The sequence below is a fragment of the Psammomys obesus genome, unplaced genomic scaffold (assembly GCF_907164565.1).
Source record: "Psammomys obesus unplaced genomic scaffold, mPsaObe1.curated_primary_1811, whole genome shotgun sequence".
NCBI lineage: Eukaryota > Metazoa > Chordata > Mammalia > Rodentia > Muridae > Psammomys > Psammomys obesus.
In genome coordinates this window covers 22458369-22477774 of record NW_026595981.1, presented here as the reverse complement: position 1 = coordinate 22477774, position 19406 = coordinate 22458369, and the positions used below count along the sequence as shown (strand labels likewise).

The 19406-nt window shown below is 56.2% G+C and overlaps 4 protein-coding genes across 5 annotated transcripts in view; 1 reads left to right on the top strand and 3 right to left on the bottom strand.

Moving 5' to 3' along the window:
• The window catches only part of Erbb2 (erb-b2 receptor tyrosine kinase 2), a 33565-nt gene extending 32874 nt beyond the window's left edge, over positions 1 to 691 (bottom strand). Inside the window, exon 1 of the mRNA XM_055620437.1 lies at positions 638 to 691. The gene's annotated coding sequence lies outside the window, so the exon portion shown is untranslated. The remainder of the gene's footprint in view (positions 1 to 637) is intronic.
• Positions 517 to 12606, top strand: Pgap3 (post-GPI attachment to proteins phospholipase 3). 2 transcript variants are annotated; one of them, XM_055620442.1, is made up of 8 exons: positions 517 to 783; positions 2128 to 2225; positions 3100 to 3252; positions 9418 to 9480; positions 10032 to 10090; positions 10376 to 10512; positions 10685 to 10889; positions 11076 to 12606. In XM_055620442.1, the coding sequence occupies exons 1-8, from the start codon at positions 603 to 605 to the stop codon at positions 11137 to 11139; spliced, it is 960 nt and encodes a 319-aa protein (XP_055476417.1). In that variant the 5' UTR covers positions 517 to 602; the 3' UTR covers positions 11140 to 12606. The 2 variants fall into 2 exon arrangements, with proteins under 2 accessions (XP_055476417.1, XP_055476416.1); XM_055620441.1 differs by having other exon boundaries at positions 10029 to 10090.
• A 633-nt stretch (positions 12607 to 13239) lies between these two features.
• On the bottom strand, positions 13240 to 14780 carry Pnmt (phenylethanolamine N-methyltransferase). The gene is made up of 3 exons (XM_055620585.1): positions 14576 to 14780; positions 13786 to 13993; positions 13240 to 13684 (listed from the first exon to the last, which is right to left on the bottom strand). Exons 1-3 carry the CDS (start codon positions 14778 to 14780, stop codon positions 13240 to 13242), a joined length of 858 nt encoding a protein of 285 aa, XP_055476560.1.
• A 1682-nt stretch (positions 14781 to 16462) lies between these two features.
• Tcap (titin-cap) lies at positions 16463 to 17721 on the bottom strand. Its single transcript, XM_055620321.1, has 2 exons — positions 17455 to 17721; positions 16463 to 17280 (listed from the first exon to the last, which is right to left on the bottom strand). Exons 1-2 carry the CDS (start codon positions 17562 to 17564, stop codon positions 16887 to 16889), a joined length of 504 nt encoding a protein of 167 aa, XP_055476296.1. The 5' UTR covers positions 17565 to 17721; the 3' UTR covers positions 16463 to 16886.
• Between the last annotated feature and the right edge of the window lie 1685 nt (positions 17722 to 19406).

The window sequence follows — 19406 nt, the reverse complement described above, 5'->3', positions numbered from 1 at the left end:
TAAGCAGCACTCCTCCCGGGCCTCTGCTTCAGTTCTTACCTCCAGGTTCCTGCCCTGCCTTCTCTCAATGATGGGCTGTGGTCGGGCTGCATAAGACAAACCCTTCCTTTCCAAGTTGCTTTTGGTCATGAACTCCGTCACAGTAATAGAAAGCTAAGTAGGACAGATAGGCCTACTGAAGGGGACCAAAGCAGAGACAAAGACACCTGTTAAGTTCTGCAGCTATTTTAACGACCGAGTATTTAATCAAGATAACACAAGAAATGGAGAGACGTGGGGTGCCCAGAACATTTGGAGACTGTAATCTAAGAGGGCGGGTGATAGAAAGGGGTCCGCTTGAAACAAAGAGACCGTAGAGAAAGGGAGAAAACACACTTAATTTGCTCCTGAACGCACACCGCCTCTTCCACTTGAATGCTGTATATTAAGAGATAAAAGATTAGAGATGGGTTACCCGCCCACTAAAATCCGGGAACTTCTATTTAAAGTGGGCGGGCGTCAGCGGAGGGTGCAACCATGAACACAGGTACTTCCGGTTGATACGGAAGTGGGACTTCGTACTCTCCCACGCTCCTCCCTCGTCCGCCGGTCAAAGTGATAGGATGGCCGAGCGGACGGCCCGGCTCCTGCTGCTAACCGTGGCAGTGGGGCTCGCGTGGGGCTCCCAAGGCGACCGCGAGCCGGTGTACCGCGACTGCGTGCTCAGCTGCGAGGAACGGAACTGCTCGGGGGACGCACTGAAGCACTTCCGCTCCCGCCAGCCAATCTACATGAGCCTAGCTGGTAAGCTCCACCCACCCCCATGTAAGCCCCGCCCTCTGGTATTAGCCCCGCCTATTGTTTCCTACTGCTCTGCAATCTCAGCACCTCAGTTTCCCCATGGGTTCTGTTATGAGTGGAGTTCTAGTATTGATACGAGTGGAACCTCCTGAATGTTGGGTCTGAGGCGTGTGTCATCATCCTGTCCTACCTTTACAGAGATTTCATTATATTTATTCAAACCACTAGTTCTTTTGGTTTGGTTTGGTTTGGTTTGGTTTTGGTTTTTTGAGACAGGGTCTCTCTGTGAAGCCTTCGCTGCCCTGGGTTGGATTTGTTGACCAGGTTGGCCTCAAACTCAGAGAGATCCGCCTGTCTCTGCCTCCCCAAGTGCTGGGATTACAGGTGTGCACCCAACCAAACCAGCATACAAGACCTGAAATAACACAGGAAGCAGACCAGGATCCTGCCCTTCCGGGCTGAGAGTCCCTGAGCAGATGAATGTTAGCCTTCTCATGGACAGAATGGTTTGAGCTCTAATGAACTCATAGATGAAGCCCTATATAGATTTGGAAGAGGAAGAAATGGAGTCTGCTTCAATGGGTGGAGGCAGGGATCATCATGGAACAATTTAAAGAGGGAATTGATATAAACCCACATTTGAGAAGTATCACAGCAGGTCAATTGACTTCCACCACAACCATTTCGGATAGTTTCCACTAATTCACTTTAAAGATGGGAACACTCAGAGAGGTTAAGTACCTTGCCCTAGGTCACCCAGTCTATAAAGTTGTAAAGCAGGCTTTCCAGTTCTGGCCTGTTTGACCAACCGCTTATCCTCATTAGTAACCCCTCTCCATTCCAGACGCCGGAACAGAGAGCTTGGAGGCCCCTGGGAAGATTTGGGGGCACTCAGCAGCTTGGTTTACACAGAGTGAAGGGAGCATGAAGAGTTGTGGCAATAAGGGAACAAAGGCAGCTTGGAACCTCAGGGGTCTGGGTGAAGGGTCTGAGCTTAATCTTAACAGGAGGCGGGAAGGCACCAAGGATTCTTCCTTGTGTTCAGAATGGACAAGTATGAACCCAGGTCCCCACAGATGCCAAGAGCTTGGGTAAAGGGAGAAGGAACTAGAAGAAACTATTCTCTTTGCTCCCACTGCTAAAAGTCTCTCTCTCTCTCTCTCTCTCTCTCTCTCTCTCTCTCTCTCTCCTTGTATATATACCTACCCTCTCTTCTATGTCCAAATGGGAAGTAAGATTTTTGAGATTTCCCCTGGTTCTCTCCAGCCTTCATTCAGGCCTGGGCTCCACCAGGCTGCTTCTGCTTTCCTAAGCCAGGACATCTATAGTTCTGTTTGTCTGTTTCAGGCTGGACTTGTCGGGACGATTGCAAGTATGAGTGCATGTGGGTCACCGTTGGCCTCTACCTTCAGGAGGGTCACAGAGTGCCTCAGTTCCATGGCAAGGTGAGTTGGGGGGGGGGGTTCAGGGAAGGTTCAGGGTGGTGGCCTTCAGTACCAAGTTGGCCCGTGCTGTCCCAGCAGTCTGGGGGTGGGGTAGTCACAGGACAGGTCTCAGAGTCTCTTGCTTTTCCGATGGTGCCAGTGTGTCGCTTCTGCACTTGGAGTAATGAGGTCTGTGTCTCAAGCCAAGTAGGATGGCACACACCTTTAATCCCAGCACTTGGGAGGCAGAGGCAGGTGGAGCTCTATAAATTTGGGGCTCACCTGGTCTGTGTAGCCACAGCTTCATAGTGAGACACTCTCTCCAAAAACTTAACATCCAAGCTGAAAGATTGGTGGTGTCCCTTCACAGGAGTACTGAGCTTCTCAGGGCTGGTGGGGATTTCCACTGACCCTGACTAAGCTGTTCCTCCTGTTGCTTCTCCGATAGGAGCCTAGACCATCAACAGTACCCTCAGACTGTCCAGCTGCTTTGTGCCTTTGACCCACTGTTACCCCATTTTGGCCTGTGGGGGTTGGCAGGGATTACTTACTCTAGCTTACCACAAAGCAGTCAGGCACATAGAGGACGATGGTAATCAGCTGAGGGGGAGTGGGACCTGGACTGGGATGGTAAGTCTGTATGGTTTCACCTTTCCTCTCTGCTGTCCCCAGAGTTTGGTTCCGATTGCAGCGCCTGCCAGCCAGGGAAAGACTCTAATGTTAACCAGGGACTTCTGGGGAGCTACTCATTGCCTTGAGAGAACTTAAAGCTTTGGCCAAAATCCTGAGCTAAGGAACCAGCTGGAGACCTGTTGGTGCAGCTGTCAAGAAAAGGTTGACCAGGCCAGTTAGGGGCTGCCTCCCCTCAGGCCTCCTCCCTATGCTCCTTTTTCAGTGGCCCTTCTCCCGGTTCCTGTTCATCCAAGAGCCAGCTTCCGCCGTGGCCTCACTCCTCAATGGCTTGGCCAGCCTGGTGATGCTCTGCCGCTACCGCGCCTCTGTGCCGGCCTCCTCCCCCATGTACCATACCTGCATGGCCTTCGCTTGGGTAGGTAGCCTGGCAGGACACTGGGTACACCCTGCTCTGAACAGAGGAACTCTTACATCCCCAATGATGGGCTTCTAGCAGCTAGCCTGTCTCTGTTCAGGGCTAAACTGTGTGGTAGTCAGGCACAGCAAAAATAGAAGATGCAGCACCAGGCTTTGCCTTCTGGTAGAGAACCAGGCTGGTCTCAATGGGGAGATTTGCTCACATGGGCAGGAAGTGGATAGCAGGGAGCATGCTGGGACTGCAGGGCTTTCCAAGACCACTCTGGAGGATTGATGTCACTTTTGTTCTGGCTCACAGTTGGCTGGTTTTTTGTTTTTTTTTTTTTGGGGGGGGGTGAGTATTTTATTGTGCTGCTTGTTTTGAGTTTTTTGGTTTTGTTTTTCAAGACAGGGTTTCTCTGTGTAGCCTTGGCTTTCTTTGTAGACCATGCTGGCCTCAAACTCACAGAGATCCGCCTGTATATGCCTCCCCAAGTGCTGGGAATAAAGGCATGAGCCACCAGGCCTGGCTGGCTCAGAGTTCTTATTAGAGCCCAGCCTGGTCCTGGTCTGTCTCTGGAGAACATGAGGGGGAGGGGGTGCCATCTGAGTAAGAAAGAGCATCACCAGTATGGCTGGTCTGAAGAACTAGAATCCAGAGCCTGGGGTCATTGAAGAAATGTGCACCTAGGTCCAGAGGAGCACTGGGTGACAATATGAGGGTGCAATGGAGTGAGGCGTTGGTGGCACACACCTTTAATCCCACTACTCCGGAGGCAGAGGCAGGTGGATCTCTAAGTTCAAGGCCAACCTAGTCTATAGAGCAAGTTCCAGCACAACCGACACTGTTACACAGAGAAAACCCTGTCTCTGAAAAATAAAACAGAACAAAGAAAAGAGGGTGCAATGGGCGTCTCTAGGACAGAGCATCTCTGACAGGCCTTTTTAAGGGGAAATTTCCCACTCAGTCACCTTCCCGCCAGAAGAGCCTCCACTGTGTCCACTGGACACTTGCTGTGTGTGCCAAGATTTTGCTGAGTGCTGGAGGCCCCAGAACATGGAAAAACCACATAGGTCCTTGCCCTCTGGTACTGGTCTCACAGTCCCACAATTGGCTGTCAAAGTCCATCCTTGAAGCAACACAGAGGAAGGAGGGACTGTAGAGTGTGTGATGGGCCTGGTTCCCTATGGGGCAACAAGGAAAGGCCTCCCTGGATGTGAGACAGACGTGAGGAATTGAAGGTGTCTGGGTAATTTGAAGAAAGCAGGGAAATCTTCTAGGTAAAGTCAGCAGAGGGTAAGGGCAAAGGCCGAGAGCCACAGGACAGGACAAGCAGGAGAGAAGGCTGCTCCTGGGCATAGTGGCTGGAGGGCTCTGACCATAGCTGACAGCACAGCACAGGTGAGCTGAGACGCACAGGCTGAGCCTGTTGAGGGAGGAGTTAGGTAGGGTATTTGCCCTTCAATGATAATATAACTCACTGTCGAGGGCTGTGGACAATTGGGCAGGGTGATCATGCCTTTAATGCCAGTACTCAGGAGCCTGTGGAAGAAGTACCTTGAGGTCACTGTAGGTTGCATAGTTGAGACCTTTATTGGGGGGGCCAGTGGGGGGTCAGGGCTTGGTGGCTCACACCTTTAGTCCCAGCATTTGGGAGACAGAGGCAGGAGGATCTCTAATGAGTTCAAGGCCAGCCTGGTCTACAAAATGAGTTCCAGGACAGCCAGGGATGTTACACCGAGAAACCCTGTCTCAAAAAACGAACAAACAAAAATTTTAATTTTCAAACAATAGTTATAGTGGGGTGTGGTGGTTCATGCCTGTAATCTCAGAGGTGGAGGCAGATAGACCACACTTGAGTCCAAGGCTATCCTGGACTACATAGTTAAGTTCTTCGACAACAAGCAAGAGGAAGACCATATGCATGTGGTGCCAGGCTTGTCCTCAGCACCTGACAAACACTTCCCCATGGGATTCTCATCATGTGCCTATGCAATCTGAGTAAGACTTAGATACACAGGGCTTTATCTCCAGATAATAGCTAATAAGTCAGCAAGGAGAGGAGACAGGGCTAGCCTCTGGCACCACACCACCGGGCTCCAGGGCCCGAGCGCTCCCTGGAGTAAACATTGGCAGAGCATCTGCTGAGGGCAGAATCAGGTTTTGAATGTGTGTAGCCCAGACTTCCAGAGCAAAGCCTGTGCACAGACCCTGTCGGCCTGTAAACAGGTCATAGAAGCTCCCGGAGGGCTCAGCAAAACCTAAGAGCTGGAAAGCGGAGGGCCTCTGCCTGGGGACAGATGCTGAGGTTACTGGGACCCTTTCTTGCCTTTATGAGGTCTTCCAGGGACACAGAGTCCACGCTGATTGGATGATTTAGTTTTTGTTTTGCTGAGACAGGGTCTCACTGTATAGCCCAGGTTGGCTCTCAGCGTCCACTCTTCCAGCCTCTGGACCAGTGGGCACTGCTGTGGTGGGCAGGTACCATCACATACATTCTAGGCTGGATTTCACACTCGCCACTGAGCCTTGTGTTTCTACATGGAGGGTGTGGCGGTAGACTTTGTCCCGGGTCTGGTCTTCTGGAACAAAGTGGCTCTCGTTTGTGCTGGGGTGTGGGTGAGAGAGCCCTTTGCCAGCTCCAGGTTCTGCTGGGGAGCAGGGGTAGCTTTTCTCTGATAACTCTGTCCCTCAGTGGAGCCCATGAAACTTCAGCACCCAGGGTGGCCCCTACCTTGCTGCTTAGACCCAGGAGGCCCCGGGCAGGTACCAGGAAGGGTGTTAGAATCTTCCAGAGTTCTGCATGCTGTGACCCTTTGACTTCCTGGGGGGGGGGGCCTGGCCCTCTTCCAATTCCCCCACCTTTATCTATCGAGGGCAGGTTCTCAGGTGTAGGTGTGAGATGAAGTGGCAGGCAGTGGTTGCACGGCCATAGCCGAGGGAGCCACAAGAGAAGAGAGGCTGAACCTGTAGCAGAGCGATGGCTAGCCTTCAGGAAAGACTTCCCAGCGGTCAGACAAAACCTAGCAAAACAAACCAAGCTAGGACACGAAGGAAACCTTTTTAAAAACATTTATTGATTTATTAGCGGGTATAGCATGCAGTGCACATGCTAGAGCTCATAGGTGGAGGACAGACAACATCCCAAGGGAATTGATTCTCTCCCGTCGTTGTAGGTCCTGGGATTTGAGCTCAGGCCATCAGACTTGGCACAAATACCTTCACTCAAACCATCTCACTAGCCCAGGAATCCTTTGATGATGGAAAAAAAGCCCCACCTCCTCTTGGAGTGGACCCAAGGCAGTCTTGCCCTGCTCAGCTGTGGCCCCTGTGGCCCCAAGGAGGGGGCAGGATGGCAACAGACATCATATTTAACATTCTGCCTCCCCCACCTCTGAGACACCGAGCTATTTAAAGATCTGCTTGTCCCCACCGTGATGGTGTCAATGACAGCCCCGAGCACTGGGGCTTAACACTGGGGTCAAATTCCTGACAGATTGGGCTCCCTTGGCATCCAACCAGTTTCACGGCTGTGATATTTTTGTCTGTTTTTCTATTTGCCAGCAGACTGAAACAGCCCCCTGCCTCCCTCCACAAGCCTCCTGTCCCCTTCTCCCTGTCACTACTGCCAGTCTGGCCTCGTGTCCCCCATACTCAGTGTTTACATAAAAGTCTCACCTCCCCTGCTGGTCCCTCCCACCACACTAAGCACAACCAAGGAGTGTAGAACAGTTGTGCATGGGAGCTTCCCCTCCCTTCCCTGTCCATCTGTCCCCTGCTGTGTTTGACTACAAGCTCTAAAGAAAAACAGCACCTGCTGGGACCATGCTGATGGGACAGTGGGTAGACAGTAGCTTGGGAATGTGAAAATGGGTTCTCCCTTAGCTGAACTGTCTGTACCCTGGGAGCTGGGGCCTCTGGAACCCCATGGTTTGACCTCGAATTTGGTGGCCCTTGAGGAAAGCGAAGTTGGGGGTCAGATGAAAGGGAAGTGGTGGGGTCTGCCTGGTGGACGTGATGAAAGAAACCTAGGTTCCTTGGGACACCTGTGCACCAGGCAGTAAAACCCACAGGTAGCAGGGAAACTGAGGCAGAGCTGGCAAATAAGTTGTCTGAGGACACACAGGAAGTTCTGTGCTGTGGTTAGAGCTTTTTAAAGCCCCTAGGTTTGGCTCCAGGGCCTGCTTTCTTAGCGAGACTGCCCTTGAGTCTGAGGAAAGGATCTGAAAGGCCCACCCTTCATGGGACACTCCTTAAGAGAGAGAGATGTCCCAGGGGTACAGAGTACAAGCTTCAGAGAGGACTCTGAAGCAGAAGGCCCCTGGGAGGCAGACATCTAGATAAGGGACCCAGCAGCCCCCGCCTGTCTGTGGGGCTCAGGCCTGGCCCTGAGCACCTCCACCCCTTGCTTCCCCAGAGTTCCAACTGACACTTAGATCAGCCCTCTGGTCACCTCCCCCTTCCTGCTGTGGGTGACAAGGAGACCTGGCGGGCTGCCACTGCCTGCTGCCTTCCCCTCCTCCCTCCCATACTGGTTCCAGGGCCACCCTAAGATGTCCCTGCACCTGGCCTGCCTGGTTCTTGTGATTGCTTGGGCCCTGTCTCTAGCCCGGGGTCTGACCAAGCTCACTATTGGCCATGTGAGGGTCACTCAGGCCTGCCCCAGTTAGGAGAGGGGGTTAGGCTTGTTCTAAACTTAGGAGGTCACAGCCTGTGTCCCGTGTCCCAAGCCAGGTTTGGCTACTCATCCTCAATAAACCAATTAAAAAAGACAAGCCAACAGTGGGAAGCAGGAAAAGGAGTTATCTTTTGTCTGGTCACAGTGGGAAGTCCGCTTATTGAGGATGGGTGGCTGAACCTGGCCTGAGACACAGGCTGTGACCTCCCCTCTCAGGCTCGGTACCGGACTGAGAGGCACAGCCAGGCAGCCACAGAAAATGTAAAGCTGCCTTCCAGGCCTGGGGAAGGGGCCAGAAGAAGAGGCCTACCCACCATGAGACACACCCCAGAGCCTGCTCAAGGCTCCAGAGGCTGTGCTTCAGGTAGCCTTTTGTAAGTGGAAGACACTGTGTGAGACCAGCTGGCAGAGCAAGCCGGGCTCGGCCGTGGGTGTGGGTAGAGGGCTTCCAGAACCAGAACTCAGCATCAAAAGTACCTGCCTGGCTCCAAGCCCTGCTTTTCTCCACCCTGCCCTCTCTGATACCCTCAGCTCCTAGCAATCGCATGGGCACAGCTATGTCTGAGCCTCCTACCGAGGGACCCTACAAATTGGCTTCCTGACTAGCCACTTGTTGTGGTACCTGAGTGGGCAGATCCTACGGGGCCTGTCCCACAAGCTTCTCTGCCCACTCCTCCAGGTATGGCAGGCCAAGCCCTGCTCTTCCTTTTGTGACTAGCCGCCACTGGTTTCTCAGTCTCTGGTTTGTGTCTCTACCCTAGCCTGCCCTTCTCTAAGTAACTTGGGCCTCTGCTGTGGATACAGGCCTTGAAGAAAGTGCCAGCACCAACTCCCACAAGACAGTGCGTTTGCAAGTCTCACTCTCTGCTCTGTTCAGAGAAGAGGGCCCCCCCCCCCCCCCCCGGCATTCCCCTGGGCCATTCTCCCACAGCCTCTTCAGTTCTGCCCCTGCTCCTCCCAAGGCTCCAGTGCAGCTACTGGCCCAGCGGGTTAGGCTGGCCCAGCCAGAGGAAGCCAGGCTAGTTGGCCACTCTTCCTCAGGCTTCAGTGGGATCTGCTTCATCTTCCCTGCCTGGATTGCTGTTCATCCTGACACACCCAAAGCTAGCTCAAGTCCCCCCCACCCCACCCACCTCCCTCCCGCCCCCAGAAGCTGAGGTCACAGACTCCCCTGGGGTACGGTTGTCATCACCTGGCAGTGGGGGTGGAGGCAGGGCCCTGGGGGCTGTTGTCTTAGAGATTGGGTAATTTGGGAACTCCACTCTGCCAGGACTGGTTCCCTGGCCAGGCCAGAACCTGTGGATGCTGCAGCTCTTTTGGGCTGGGGAGGGGGGGCGGAGTTGGATGGCAGTTTAGAGTGGTGGGAAATCCTGCTGAGGAGACTGGGCTAGGTGGGAGTGAGACCTGGGTTTGTTCAGTGCGCTCTCCAGGAAAAGGAAGCCCATCAGAGCCCCACCGTTCTCCTCCACCTCAGGCAGCACACCGACTGGCCTCTCCTTCCTCAGGTGTCTCTCAATGCTTGGTTCTGGTCCACAGTCTTCCATACCAGGGACACTGACCTCACAGAGGTGAGCACCTCCCAGCCCCCTGCATGGGACAGTCCCAGAGGAGCCCAGGGGAGGGCAGAGCAGGCTCCACAGAGTGAAGGCAGCTCCATCTGCAGAACCGCATCTCTGCCTGGCACCCCAAACCTGGCAGCACATGGAGCCTTACCTGGACCTTGCCAGGAGAGTTTTGTCATTGGCTTTCTGCCGTATACGGCCACTGAGCCTGGGAGAGATGAAGTCCCTTTTCCAGGGTCACCCAGCTAGTGTAATCACAACGGGAGTCCATGTCTGTCAATCACATCCCAAATGACATTCCAAGTCCTCCATGTTGTGCCCTCTTAGGGAAGACTTTCTAGATGGCATGAATACCTCCCTGCTGAGCCATTCTAGACGTTTTATAACATGGACACAGTGAACCAGCCATAGGAAGAGGGGGTCAAGGTGGGGCCCCTGCTGACTGTAAACCCAAACTCTGTCCCCTCCCCGCCTCATCCCCTGTGGCTCCTCCGTGGGCCCCGCTCCACGGTGCCATGCTCTGCTTCCCTCGTGGGCTGTTCCCCCACGCTCAGAAGATGGATTACTTCTGCGCCTCTGCGGTCATCCTCCATTCTGTTTACCTGTGCTGTGTCAGGTGAGTTCTTGGGGAGAGGGCCGAGAGGGGACGGCCAAGAGCTGCCGTCCTTGGCCTTCTCACATTTCTACAGGGCTGTCCTGGGTGGGGGATGCCAGCGATAGATGGACCTGGCTTCTCTGGGAGCCATGGCCCCTGGTTTCTGAGAAACAGCTTGGCATGGCGGGACAGGGAGGGGACAGTGGCTTCAGAGAGCCCTCACCCCTTCGGTCGAGAAAATAGTTGAGGGAACCCGGCTCTGAGGGCAGCCAGCCAGTCTCTGAGGTGCTCTGGGTGGCTGCACAGGACCGTGGGGCTGCAGCACCCGTCTGTGGCCAGCGCCTTCGGGGCCCTGCTGCTGCTGCTGCTCACGCTGCACATCTCCTACCTGAGCCTCGTCCGCTTCGACTACGGCTACAACATGATGGCCAACGTGGCTATAGGTGAGGCCCTCCGGAGAGCTGTGTGGATGGGCACGGGGGGGTGGGTTCTCAGGGGATATTCTGGGGAGACACTTGAGAGCAGGGAGGCGGAGGTGCGGGGAGTCCGGGAAGGGACTAGCTAGAGCCGAGGAGGAGGTCCAGTGAGTAAGCCTCCTGTGTTCCTGGCCCCCAGGCCTGGTGAACCTGGTGTGGTGGCTGGCCTGGTGCCTGCGGAACCACCGGCGCCTGCCTCACACCCGCAGGTGTGTGACGGTGGTGCTGCTGCTGCAGGGGCTGTCCCTGCTGGAGCTGCTGGACTTCCCGCCCCTCTTCTGGGTCCTGGACGCCCACGCCATCTGGCACATCAGCACCATTCCTGTCCACATCCTCTTTTTCAGGTTAGTGCTGCCCCGGTCTCGGGATTCCTTCTCTGCACCCTTCCTTGCCCACTCCGAGGGCACACTGGGGACACCTGTGTCCACTTGGCCCTCCTACTTGCTATCAGCCTACTGTCGGGGGGGGGGGGGGGGGGTTAGTTCTCAGAACTGGGTGATTCCTAAGTGGGCTCATCTCCACATGCACAGATTTCTGGAAGATGACAGCTTGTACCTGCTGAAGGAATCTGGAGCCAAGTTCAAGCTGGACTAAAGACCCTGGGAGGGACGGCCCAGCCTCATCCCCGATGTTTCTCCCTCCACCCCCGAGATGATTATTTCTCTCCTTTTAGCTTCTTGAACTTGAAGATGCAGGGCACGGACTTGATGTCCTATAGCTAGCTACCTGCCCTTTGCTGGCCCTCACGTGGAACCTGTCTCGGGGTTGGCCTCCTCACGTCTGAGACAGGGAATAGGCAGCCCTCCTGTGCCTGGGCTGAACGGAGACCAGGTTTTCAGGTCTATGGAGAGGAGTACTGTTTCTGTGTCCTCAGCCACTCCCTTTTGCACATCACTCACCCCCATAGTACCACCCCAAGTACCTCTTACCCCCATACCACACCCGCAGGCCTTTGGGGTACTTTGGGAGCTCTTTCTGTCATGATGCCACTAGGTGGCACTGGTTGCTTGCTCTTCAGCCGCCCAAGTTTCTTCCTGGGCTGCTGGGACGGGACATAGAGGCGGCAGGGTGGCGGGGTTGGGGCCTGTCTGTCCTGCCTCCTACACCCAACATTCTTGCCTTCAGGGCCAGGGCCCCAGAAGGCTTGGGATTTGAACCCTGGCTGCTGTTCTGTTTGGGAGTGAACACATTGATGCATAGAGGGATATGGGCCAAGCCAGGAGCAGAGATGACCAGATAATCAGTGAGCGGTGTTCGTCAGGACTGGAGGATTGTGGGCCTTCACTTACAGTGTAGACAGTGGGGCGTGTGTTTCAGGGGGTATGTGGGCGAGTGTGGTTTGAGGAAGATCTGAGCATGCATGGGCTACACTTGTAGGAGGCTGGAGCAGAACAGGGGAATCGAGTCACCATTGACAGTTGCTTGAGCTCCAGTGTCTGTCTGCCCAAGGCCCCAAGGCCCCAAGGCCAACCAGCTGCTAGTATATGCATATGATCTGATAGGCTCTGGGGTGCAGGATATAAGTGTGGGCACCTGCCCAGTGCCCCTTTGCATTCCACTGTAAGTTACAGGACCCCTCACGTGTCCTGAGAGCACCCTGCAGAACCAGCCCCTGGAAGGCAGAGAGAGGAAGGGAAAAGGTGGCCCCCTCTTGTTTTGTATGTATATGTATTTTTTAAATCTTGGCATGTTGGGCCTCCCAACTCAGTTCCCTGCTACAGCTCCTTGTCAGAGTCTGGACTTGAGGGGCATCAGGCAGTGGGGAAGAAGATATGGAACTTAGATCTGATCACGGTTCTCTGCCCTCCATAGAGGAGCTGACTCTCCCAGGGTAATCCCAGAGCAAGCAGGGCCCGGACAGCCTGTACCCTGAACCAGTCCATCGGAAGGCAGTCTGCAGCTGAGCCTGCTCCCTCTTTGTGGGGCAGGGTAGCTACGCCAGGGTTCCAGCTCATGTACCTGGGCAGCCTATGGCGGGGGGGGGGGGGTTCTTTGTTTGTTTTGATACTAAGAACAATTTAAAGGCCAGAGACAGTAAAGGACATGCTTAATAAACAAATTCCTGGCCTCACTCTCCCTGGTTCTGCTCTCTGTGTGTACAAGGTGGGCTGGATGGAAGGAGACATCACTGGCCAATGCAATGGCAGGTCTCTATCTGGGTACATGGGCATGAGATTTCAAGGGCCAGTCATAGAGCCAGGTAGAGTCCAAGGCCAGCAGAGGGGGGAGGAACAGGGATGGGTCTGTCCCCGGCTCCTTCTTGTGTCTCAGCCTATGTTTGTATCTGGCCCTTAACACCTCTCCACCTCAACCTTCCGCTCTCCAGCCTTGGCTCTTCTTACTCAGGCTCCCTGAGCTTCACCTGGGGACAAGCTGATGGGACCCACTAAGGAGCTGAGGCTGAGTGGCTGGCCCTATGACCACACAGTGCCAGGCATGCCATGTGTACCCTCCTGAACTTGGCCTTCCCGGGGTGGGAAGAATGGATGGTACAGAGGGCAGCCTGCATGGAGGCTGCTAGGGAAAAAAAGAAAAGCCAGGATTGGCCCTCCTAGACTCCAGAGGCCTCTGCATATTTCTTGCTTTCAGGAGACCCACAAACAGCACTCCACCACAGGGAACTATCGCTTTATTAGGTGCCACTTCAGGAAATAAGGAGCTTGGGAGGCACAGGACACCTGGCGCATTGGGCCTTCACACCTGCACCTCCATCTTCTGGGCCCAGGCAAAGAAGATACCCTTGACATCATCTACACCCGTGCGGAGGTGGGCAGGCATGATGTAGGTGCGAAGGTCCCGCACCTCATAACCACCACGGACCAGGGCCTCCCTCACCTCCTCCTCCGACACTGGTACGACAGACAGCCTGGCCTCCCCAGCCAGGTACCACGACTCCTCCAGGGCCCCGATGAGCAGGAGATGGCCCCCAGGCCTCAGCAATGTGGTGATGTGACGCAAAGCCCGCTGGAAGCTGGCAAGATCTGGGCTCACAGCCTCCAGGCAGAAGGCAGAGACCAGGGCATCGGCGGGCAGGGGTGCCAGGCTTGAAGCACCCAGGGGCTGGGGCTGGTGCACATCGATGGGCAAGACTCGCTTCACCCTCGCCCGCAGCTGGCGTTCCTTCTCCTGCCAGGACTCACTGCACGGAGGACACAAGGCAGGGCTCAGGACTTCCCCCAGAGGCTGGGTGCTCTGCTGCCCTCCATCACCCACCAACCCACCCACCAGCCCAGCTCTCACCCCTTGCCCTCTATGAGGCAGGCGTACTGGCTGTACACACTCCAGTCAAAGGCTCCTGGTTCGTCTCGAAGCCAGAGGCCCAGCTCCTGCCGGTTGACCTCCAAGAAATCTGTCATGGTGATGTCCTCAAAGTGGGCACAGGCGCTGAGCAGCTGGTAGATGGTGGGGCCTGAACCGATGTCAATGAGGGTCTGTCCAGACACCTCGCCTGGTGAAAGAGAGGACAGGGGTTCCAGGTGGTCCCTGCCTCAGCCGCCCTCCCTCTCACGCTCTCCCCAGCGCTTCTTCTGGATAGGGTGAGTGCCTGGGGCACAAGCCTACACAGGAGTCGGGCCCAACTGGCGCCAGCCTGGGCTACCTACGCTGGAGAGAAGCTTGGCTCCCCTAGCTTGGATCCCACTGCTCAAAAACTAGCTCTCGTGAAGATTAAGTAGGGAGATGCTGCAGTATCTAGCCCTCCTCTCTGTAGTCTCCAACCTGTCCATCGGCCTTCTTCTCACTCTCCTGTGCTCGCCACCAACCCCGCACCCATCTCTCAATCCCAAGCATCCTCTCCTCAGAAGAAAAGGACTCTAAATTGTCTCATCAGGCCTCCAATTCTGGGCCTCCAGCCTCCAGTCACTAGTAGCTGGGACCACAGGCCAGCACCACCGAACCTGGCTGATTCGCTCCCTCCTGTTTGCACCCGCTAGCCACCCAATCTAGCGCCTACACACACTCTCTCTCTCTCTCTCTCTCTTTCATTTCCCCATGGCTTTTGCTCTCTTGCGCCTCAGTTTCCAGTGCTCACCAGTGGCAAAGGTTTGTGCCATGCAGCGCAGCTTCCAAGGCCCGACGCCATCAGGGCTGCTCAGGTCTCCACGAGGAGGTGCGTAGTTGTTGCAGAGATAGGCTCGGGGCTCAAAGCGCTGGTAAGCTGAGGCCACGGCCGCCCGGCCAGGGTCCGAGTCAGGGCCCATCTCTGCAGTGTGCTTCGGATCTGTGCCACCGCTCATGCTTCCGTTGGAGCCTCCTAGACGCCCCCCGGCTAGCATCGCCATCCCTTTATCTACCACTGGGTCCCCCTCCCACCCCACCCCCGCCTCGACCCCTCCACCGCGGGGGGGTGGGGGTGGGCGGCGACTGAGGGATGAGGTGCCCGAGGCCACCATGTCTCTGTCATCTCATCCATCTCAGTTAGTGTGCCACAGAGGGCTTGAGGGTGTTGAGGGGGCGCCCTCTGGAACATCGCGCCAGCCCCGCCCTCTCTCTGCACTTGCTTGACAACCCTGCACCCTTACCTTGCCCTGCTTGCCCCAGTGCTCGCCTGCACCCCCAGCCTCAGTTCCAGGTTCCTCTGCCGCCGCCCTGGCTCCTCTCCAGCCTCCCACAGGCTCTTTTGCCCAGCATCCCATCCCTACTCTTTGCCAAGGTTTGAATTAACCCGTCTTCCCAGTCCCAGCACCCTCCTCCAGCCTCCCCCCTCTTCTCCCCTCTTGGGACACCTTTATAAGCCCCCCTTCTTAATAATGTCATCCCTTCCATCCGGCCTCCATCCTATCTCTATCCCGCAATGTCCTTTCCCTCCTCCAGAAAGGACACTCTGTTCTGGCCTCTGTCTTGGTGGCCGAGGGCCTGAGCAGGTCTCTGCCCTGAGCGTCCGATGGCAGCAGAGATTAAGGGAGGTGTGCAGGGCTAATGCTTTTAGCAAGCAGAACACCCGGGCACCCTCTGCAAGGCCCCTGGGGCCGTGCACTGCTTATCTGGGTGCCAAGAAGCACACGGTCGGTTCAGGATGTTCCTACCACAGAGCAGGGATACCGGACTCAGGTGAGAACAAGGAGTACGGAGCACATTCTTGGTACCGCCAGGGCTACTGGAGGGGCATTCCCTGGATACAGGTCCCTGGCTCTTCTCCCCCCCCCCCCCCCCCGTCAGCATTTCTGTCCCCAGTAGGGAGTTGGCAGGGCCTGGCCTGTGGGTCTTGCTTGGTGCTCCAGGTACCTGGCACACAATCTGCTAGTCTTTACTCCCATGCATTGAAAACGGCCACCCACCCTGCCGACAGCATCTGCAGGAACCCTCCGAATGGCCCTGTGCCCTTCTTGGGTGGGTGGGTTATCAGCCTTTGCGAAGACAGTTTTGGCCACCTTCTGTGCCCCTTCCCTATCCCAAGGGGACAGTCTCCTTCTTAGGCCAAACACCCAGGCCGGGGCATGAATCATCACAACAGCTGCAGGGGTCACAGACAGGAACCTGACCCTGCCCTCCCACCCAGGCCAGGAGGGTGGAGCACCGGATGCCACACAAGGATTGATTCTGTCTGGATCTACAACTGACAGGCCTTAGGGTCACTGACCACATCCACACCCCAAGGCACAGCCAAGGACAGCCCTAGTGCCAGCACCTTCTGTATCCTTCACAGATATCATTTAAACAAACCCTCAAGCCAGCTGGCCTGCGAGACACTCTCCGGTGCCAGGGACTGGACATGGACGCCAGGACTGGGCAGTGAGTGGCACAGGAAGGGGGACCAGGCAGTCATCCTGCTTACAACTCTGCCCTTGTCCCCCACCAAGCATGGAGCGTGCCCTCTGGTCGTGCCATATTTAGCTCAAATGCATGGCTATTTCCAGAAGTGCACGGAGGACATCCGCGCCCAACCCCTAATCACAAAGAACGAACGGAGTCTGCAACATGGTTGAGCTTTTATTGCAGCGCTAACAGAGAGTGCTGGGGGCCTGCCCGGCCTCTGCCCTCTTCACGTTCCTCTCCCTCTAGTCTCCAGGCTTCCTTCCCAGAGCATTCCAGAGTCCTCGTCCGTCCTCTCTCTGTTACTCCACAGGTTCCTGTTTCCAGGGGCTTCTCCCTCTCACCAGTATCTCTTGTCCCTTCTGGGGCTGAGAGTGCTCAGCTCTCCAACCCCTCGTGCCCACCATCCTTGCTCCCCTCCCTGCGGGAACTCGGGACACCTAGGCATCCCGGCCTCTGGCTCCCTCCTCCCACAGCCCCCACCTCTGGGCAAACTACAAAGCAGCCATGGCCAGCAGCTCTCCTCCATGGTCCTAGCCAGGGAGCGGCCAGCCCAAGGCAGACACAGCGGAGCCTGAGTCCAGTCCATCTCAGCCTCTCTGAGCTTCCTGAGACATGGATCTAGAGAGGGTACGCCGCAGGGGCCCGGGTTTGCTGACGGGCACCACAGGGGGAAGCTGCTTGGTGATCTCGGCCACATCCTGGCGCTCGACGCACTGGCCACCCAGGGCCGTCTCCAGCGCCAGCAGCTCCCGCAGCTGGACGGGGGTCTCCTCGCGTTCCTCCTTGGCGGGGCCCACCTTGGCGGGGGTGAAGATGGGCAGTGGCAGCACGCGCTGGTACGGCAGCTGGTATTCCTGTAGCCCACGGCCGAGGATGCCGAGGCGCATCACCAGCCAGGGGGAGCGTTGCACCACCGCCTGGCACTGACCCTGCCGGTGGTAGGTCTCCCGCCTGTGGGTGTCCTCCTCATGCAGGGAGCACCTGAAAGTGGAGAAAGAGAGCTGCTGTTCATTGGTCTGAGGTTAAACTAGGGTCTCCCCGGGATGGCCAGGGCCCCCCCCTCCCCCGGAGCACAAGAGGGTCCCCAGGAAGCTCTGGTGTGCAGCGGGTGCTCTGGGGGAGCAGAGGCAGAACTTCCGGCTGAGCCACACTCACCCCTCTTCCGGCCGGGTGGACAACGTCAGGTCTTTCCACTCAGCCCAGAAGGCTTCCCGGAGTTCCTGGTTCTCCTCAGACACTCGGCAGCTCAGCTCTGAAGTCGCCATGATTCCTTCTTGCTCCCTCTGCTCTGCCGGGCCACTCCGGAGCCCTTTAAATAGTCCTCTTCTCCCCCTTCTCCAGGGGCTATTTTCAGCCCCTCTGGCGTCAGATGCTATAAGCGGAGCCAACACTCACTGGTGGCGGTGGGGCTCGGAGTTGAGGGTGGGGGTTGGGGTGGGGTACGCAGATTCCGGCTGCCCCCAGGTCAGAGGTCAGCTTCTAAAGCCAGCACCTGGGGCTGGGGTCCTCAGAGCAGCACCTCCAGGTGCCTGGCACGCTGCAAATACCATCTCAGACCAGGCACGTGCGGTGCCTCGTGCCACCTTGGCACTGTCCTCTGCCCTGCCGGCTCCCCCTTGTCGGGGGAGGACAGCAGCTTGTCTGTAAACAGAACAGGAGAAGCAGAGACCGGTGCCCCCCTCACTCTGCCCCATGGCTGCCCCATCACCTCCTCTTCCTGGGCTCAAGGGCACATACCACAGTGAGGCCCCTTGACTAGGAGGATCACGTAACCATGTCTTGAGGCTTTCCTAACCAGCAACACACCAGCAGGGGAGAGGAACCCTGGGTATGATTCTCCTGGGCTTTCATTCCCCAGGGCCAGTATTTAGAGAAGGGGTGTCCTAAGGACCACGGCCATGGTGAAGGGGGCAGATGTGGGAGGTGGCGCTCGCTTCTAGCTGCCTGCATAGGGAGAACTGGGTGAGACAGAGACAGAGAGGAACCGCTGAGCAGACTCGGGAGACCCAGTGCTAGCCTCAAGCTGACTGTTAGTGTCTTTATGTAACGACCACGGAACAGTTCCTGCCTCTTTCCAAGCCTCACTTTATCCGCTTTTCTGGTCACAGTGGAATGAACTCTGGGACCAGGCAGCTCCACGGTGTTACCTGCGTGAAACAGAGGAAACAGATGAGAACGCCCAAGCACCCAGGGTGCAATTCGTGGTATAAGAAGCTGGTGGTGAAGGACGTGGGGGTTGGGGTAGAGGGAAAGGAATGAAGGGATTGTTGGGGGGGTAAGCAAAGGCGCCAGAAGAAACAGTGTCAGAGACCCCTAGGGACAGCAGTGAGAGCACCCAGCTGCTATCCGATGCAGAACAGCACATTCTTGAATCCCGAGGCCTCTGCATGCTCCGTACACCATTCATTTCACAGCCCTGTGGCTCTGGTTCCTTTTGTTTGACAAGATAGGAAATGGGGGCTCAGGGAAGGTTTGCCCAGGGTCTTGGACCTAGCCAGGAACAAGAAAAACCCGCCCGGCTCCAAGCTCACAGATTCCTTCACAGGCCTGAATAGAGGGAGGGACAAAGAGAGAGGGGGCCTGGCTGGTCCTGGAACTCAGGCTTCAAGCTGCTGTGGTGAGGACAGTATGGATACAGGGCCAAGCTGAGCCTTGTAGAATCAGGGTCTGTGTCTGGGGCGCTATAGGCACCTCCGTAACCCTGAAGCCAAGGGGCCACTTACAGGCCTGCTGTGCTTCTGTGGGCCTGTCTCCCCGGGCCGCAGCATGAGGCTGCGGACTTGAGGCCTGTGACTATCTCAGTAGAACCTTTCAGGAAACTGCCAGAAACTGCTCGCCGTGGGCTCTGCGTCAGGGTGAGAGGCTGGCTGGTGTTTCTGTCAAAGACTACAAGGCTCAGCCCAGCAGTGAGGATCAGGCCAAGGCCCTACAGCAGGCAAAGCTTTTTGTTTATTTGTCTGAATTTATTTTATTGTGGGACAGGGTCTACCTTTGTAGCCGTGGCTGTTCTGAAACTTGCCATGTAGACCAAGCCAGCCTCAAGCTCAGAGATCTACCCGCCTTTGCCTCCCAAGTACTGAGATTAAAGGCATGCACCACCACACCCA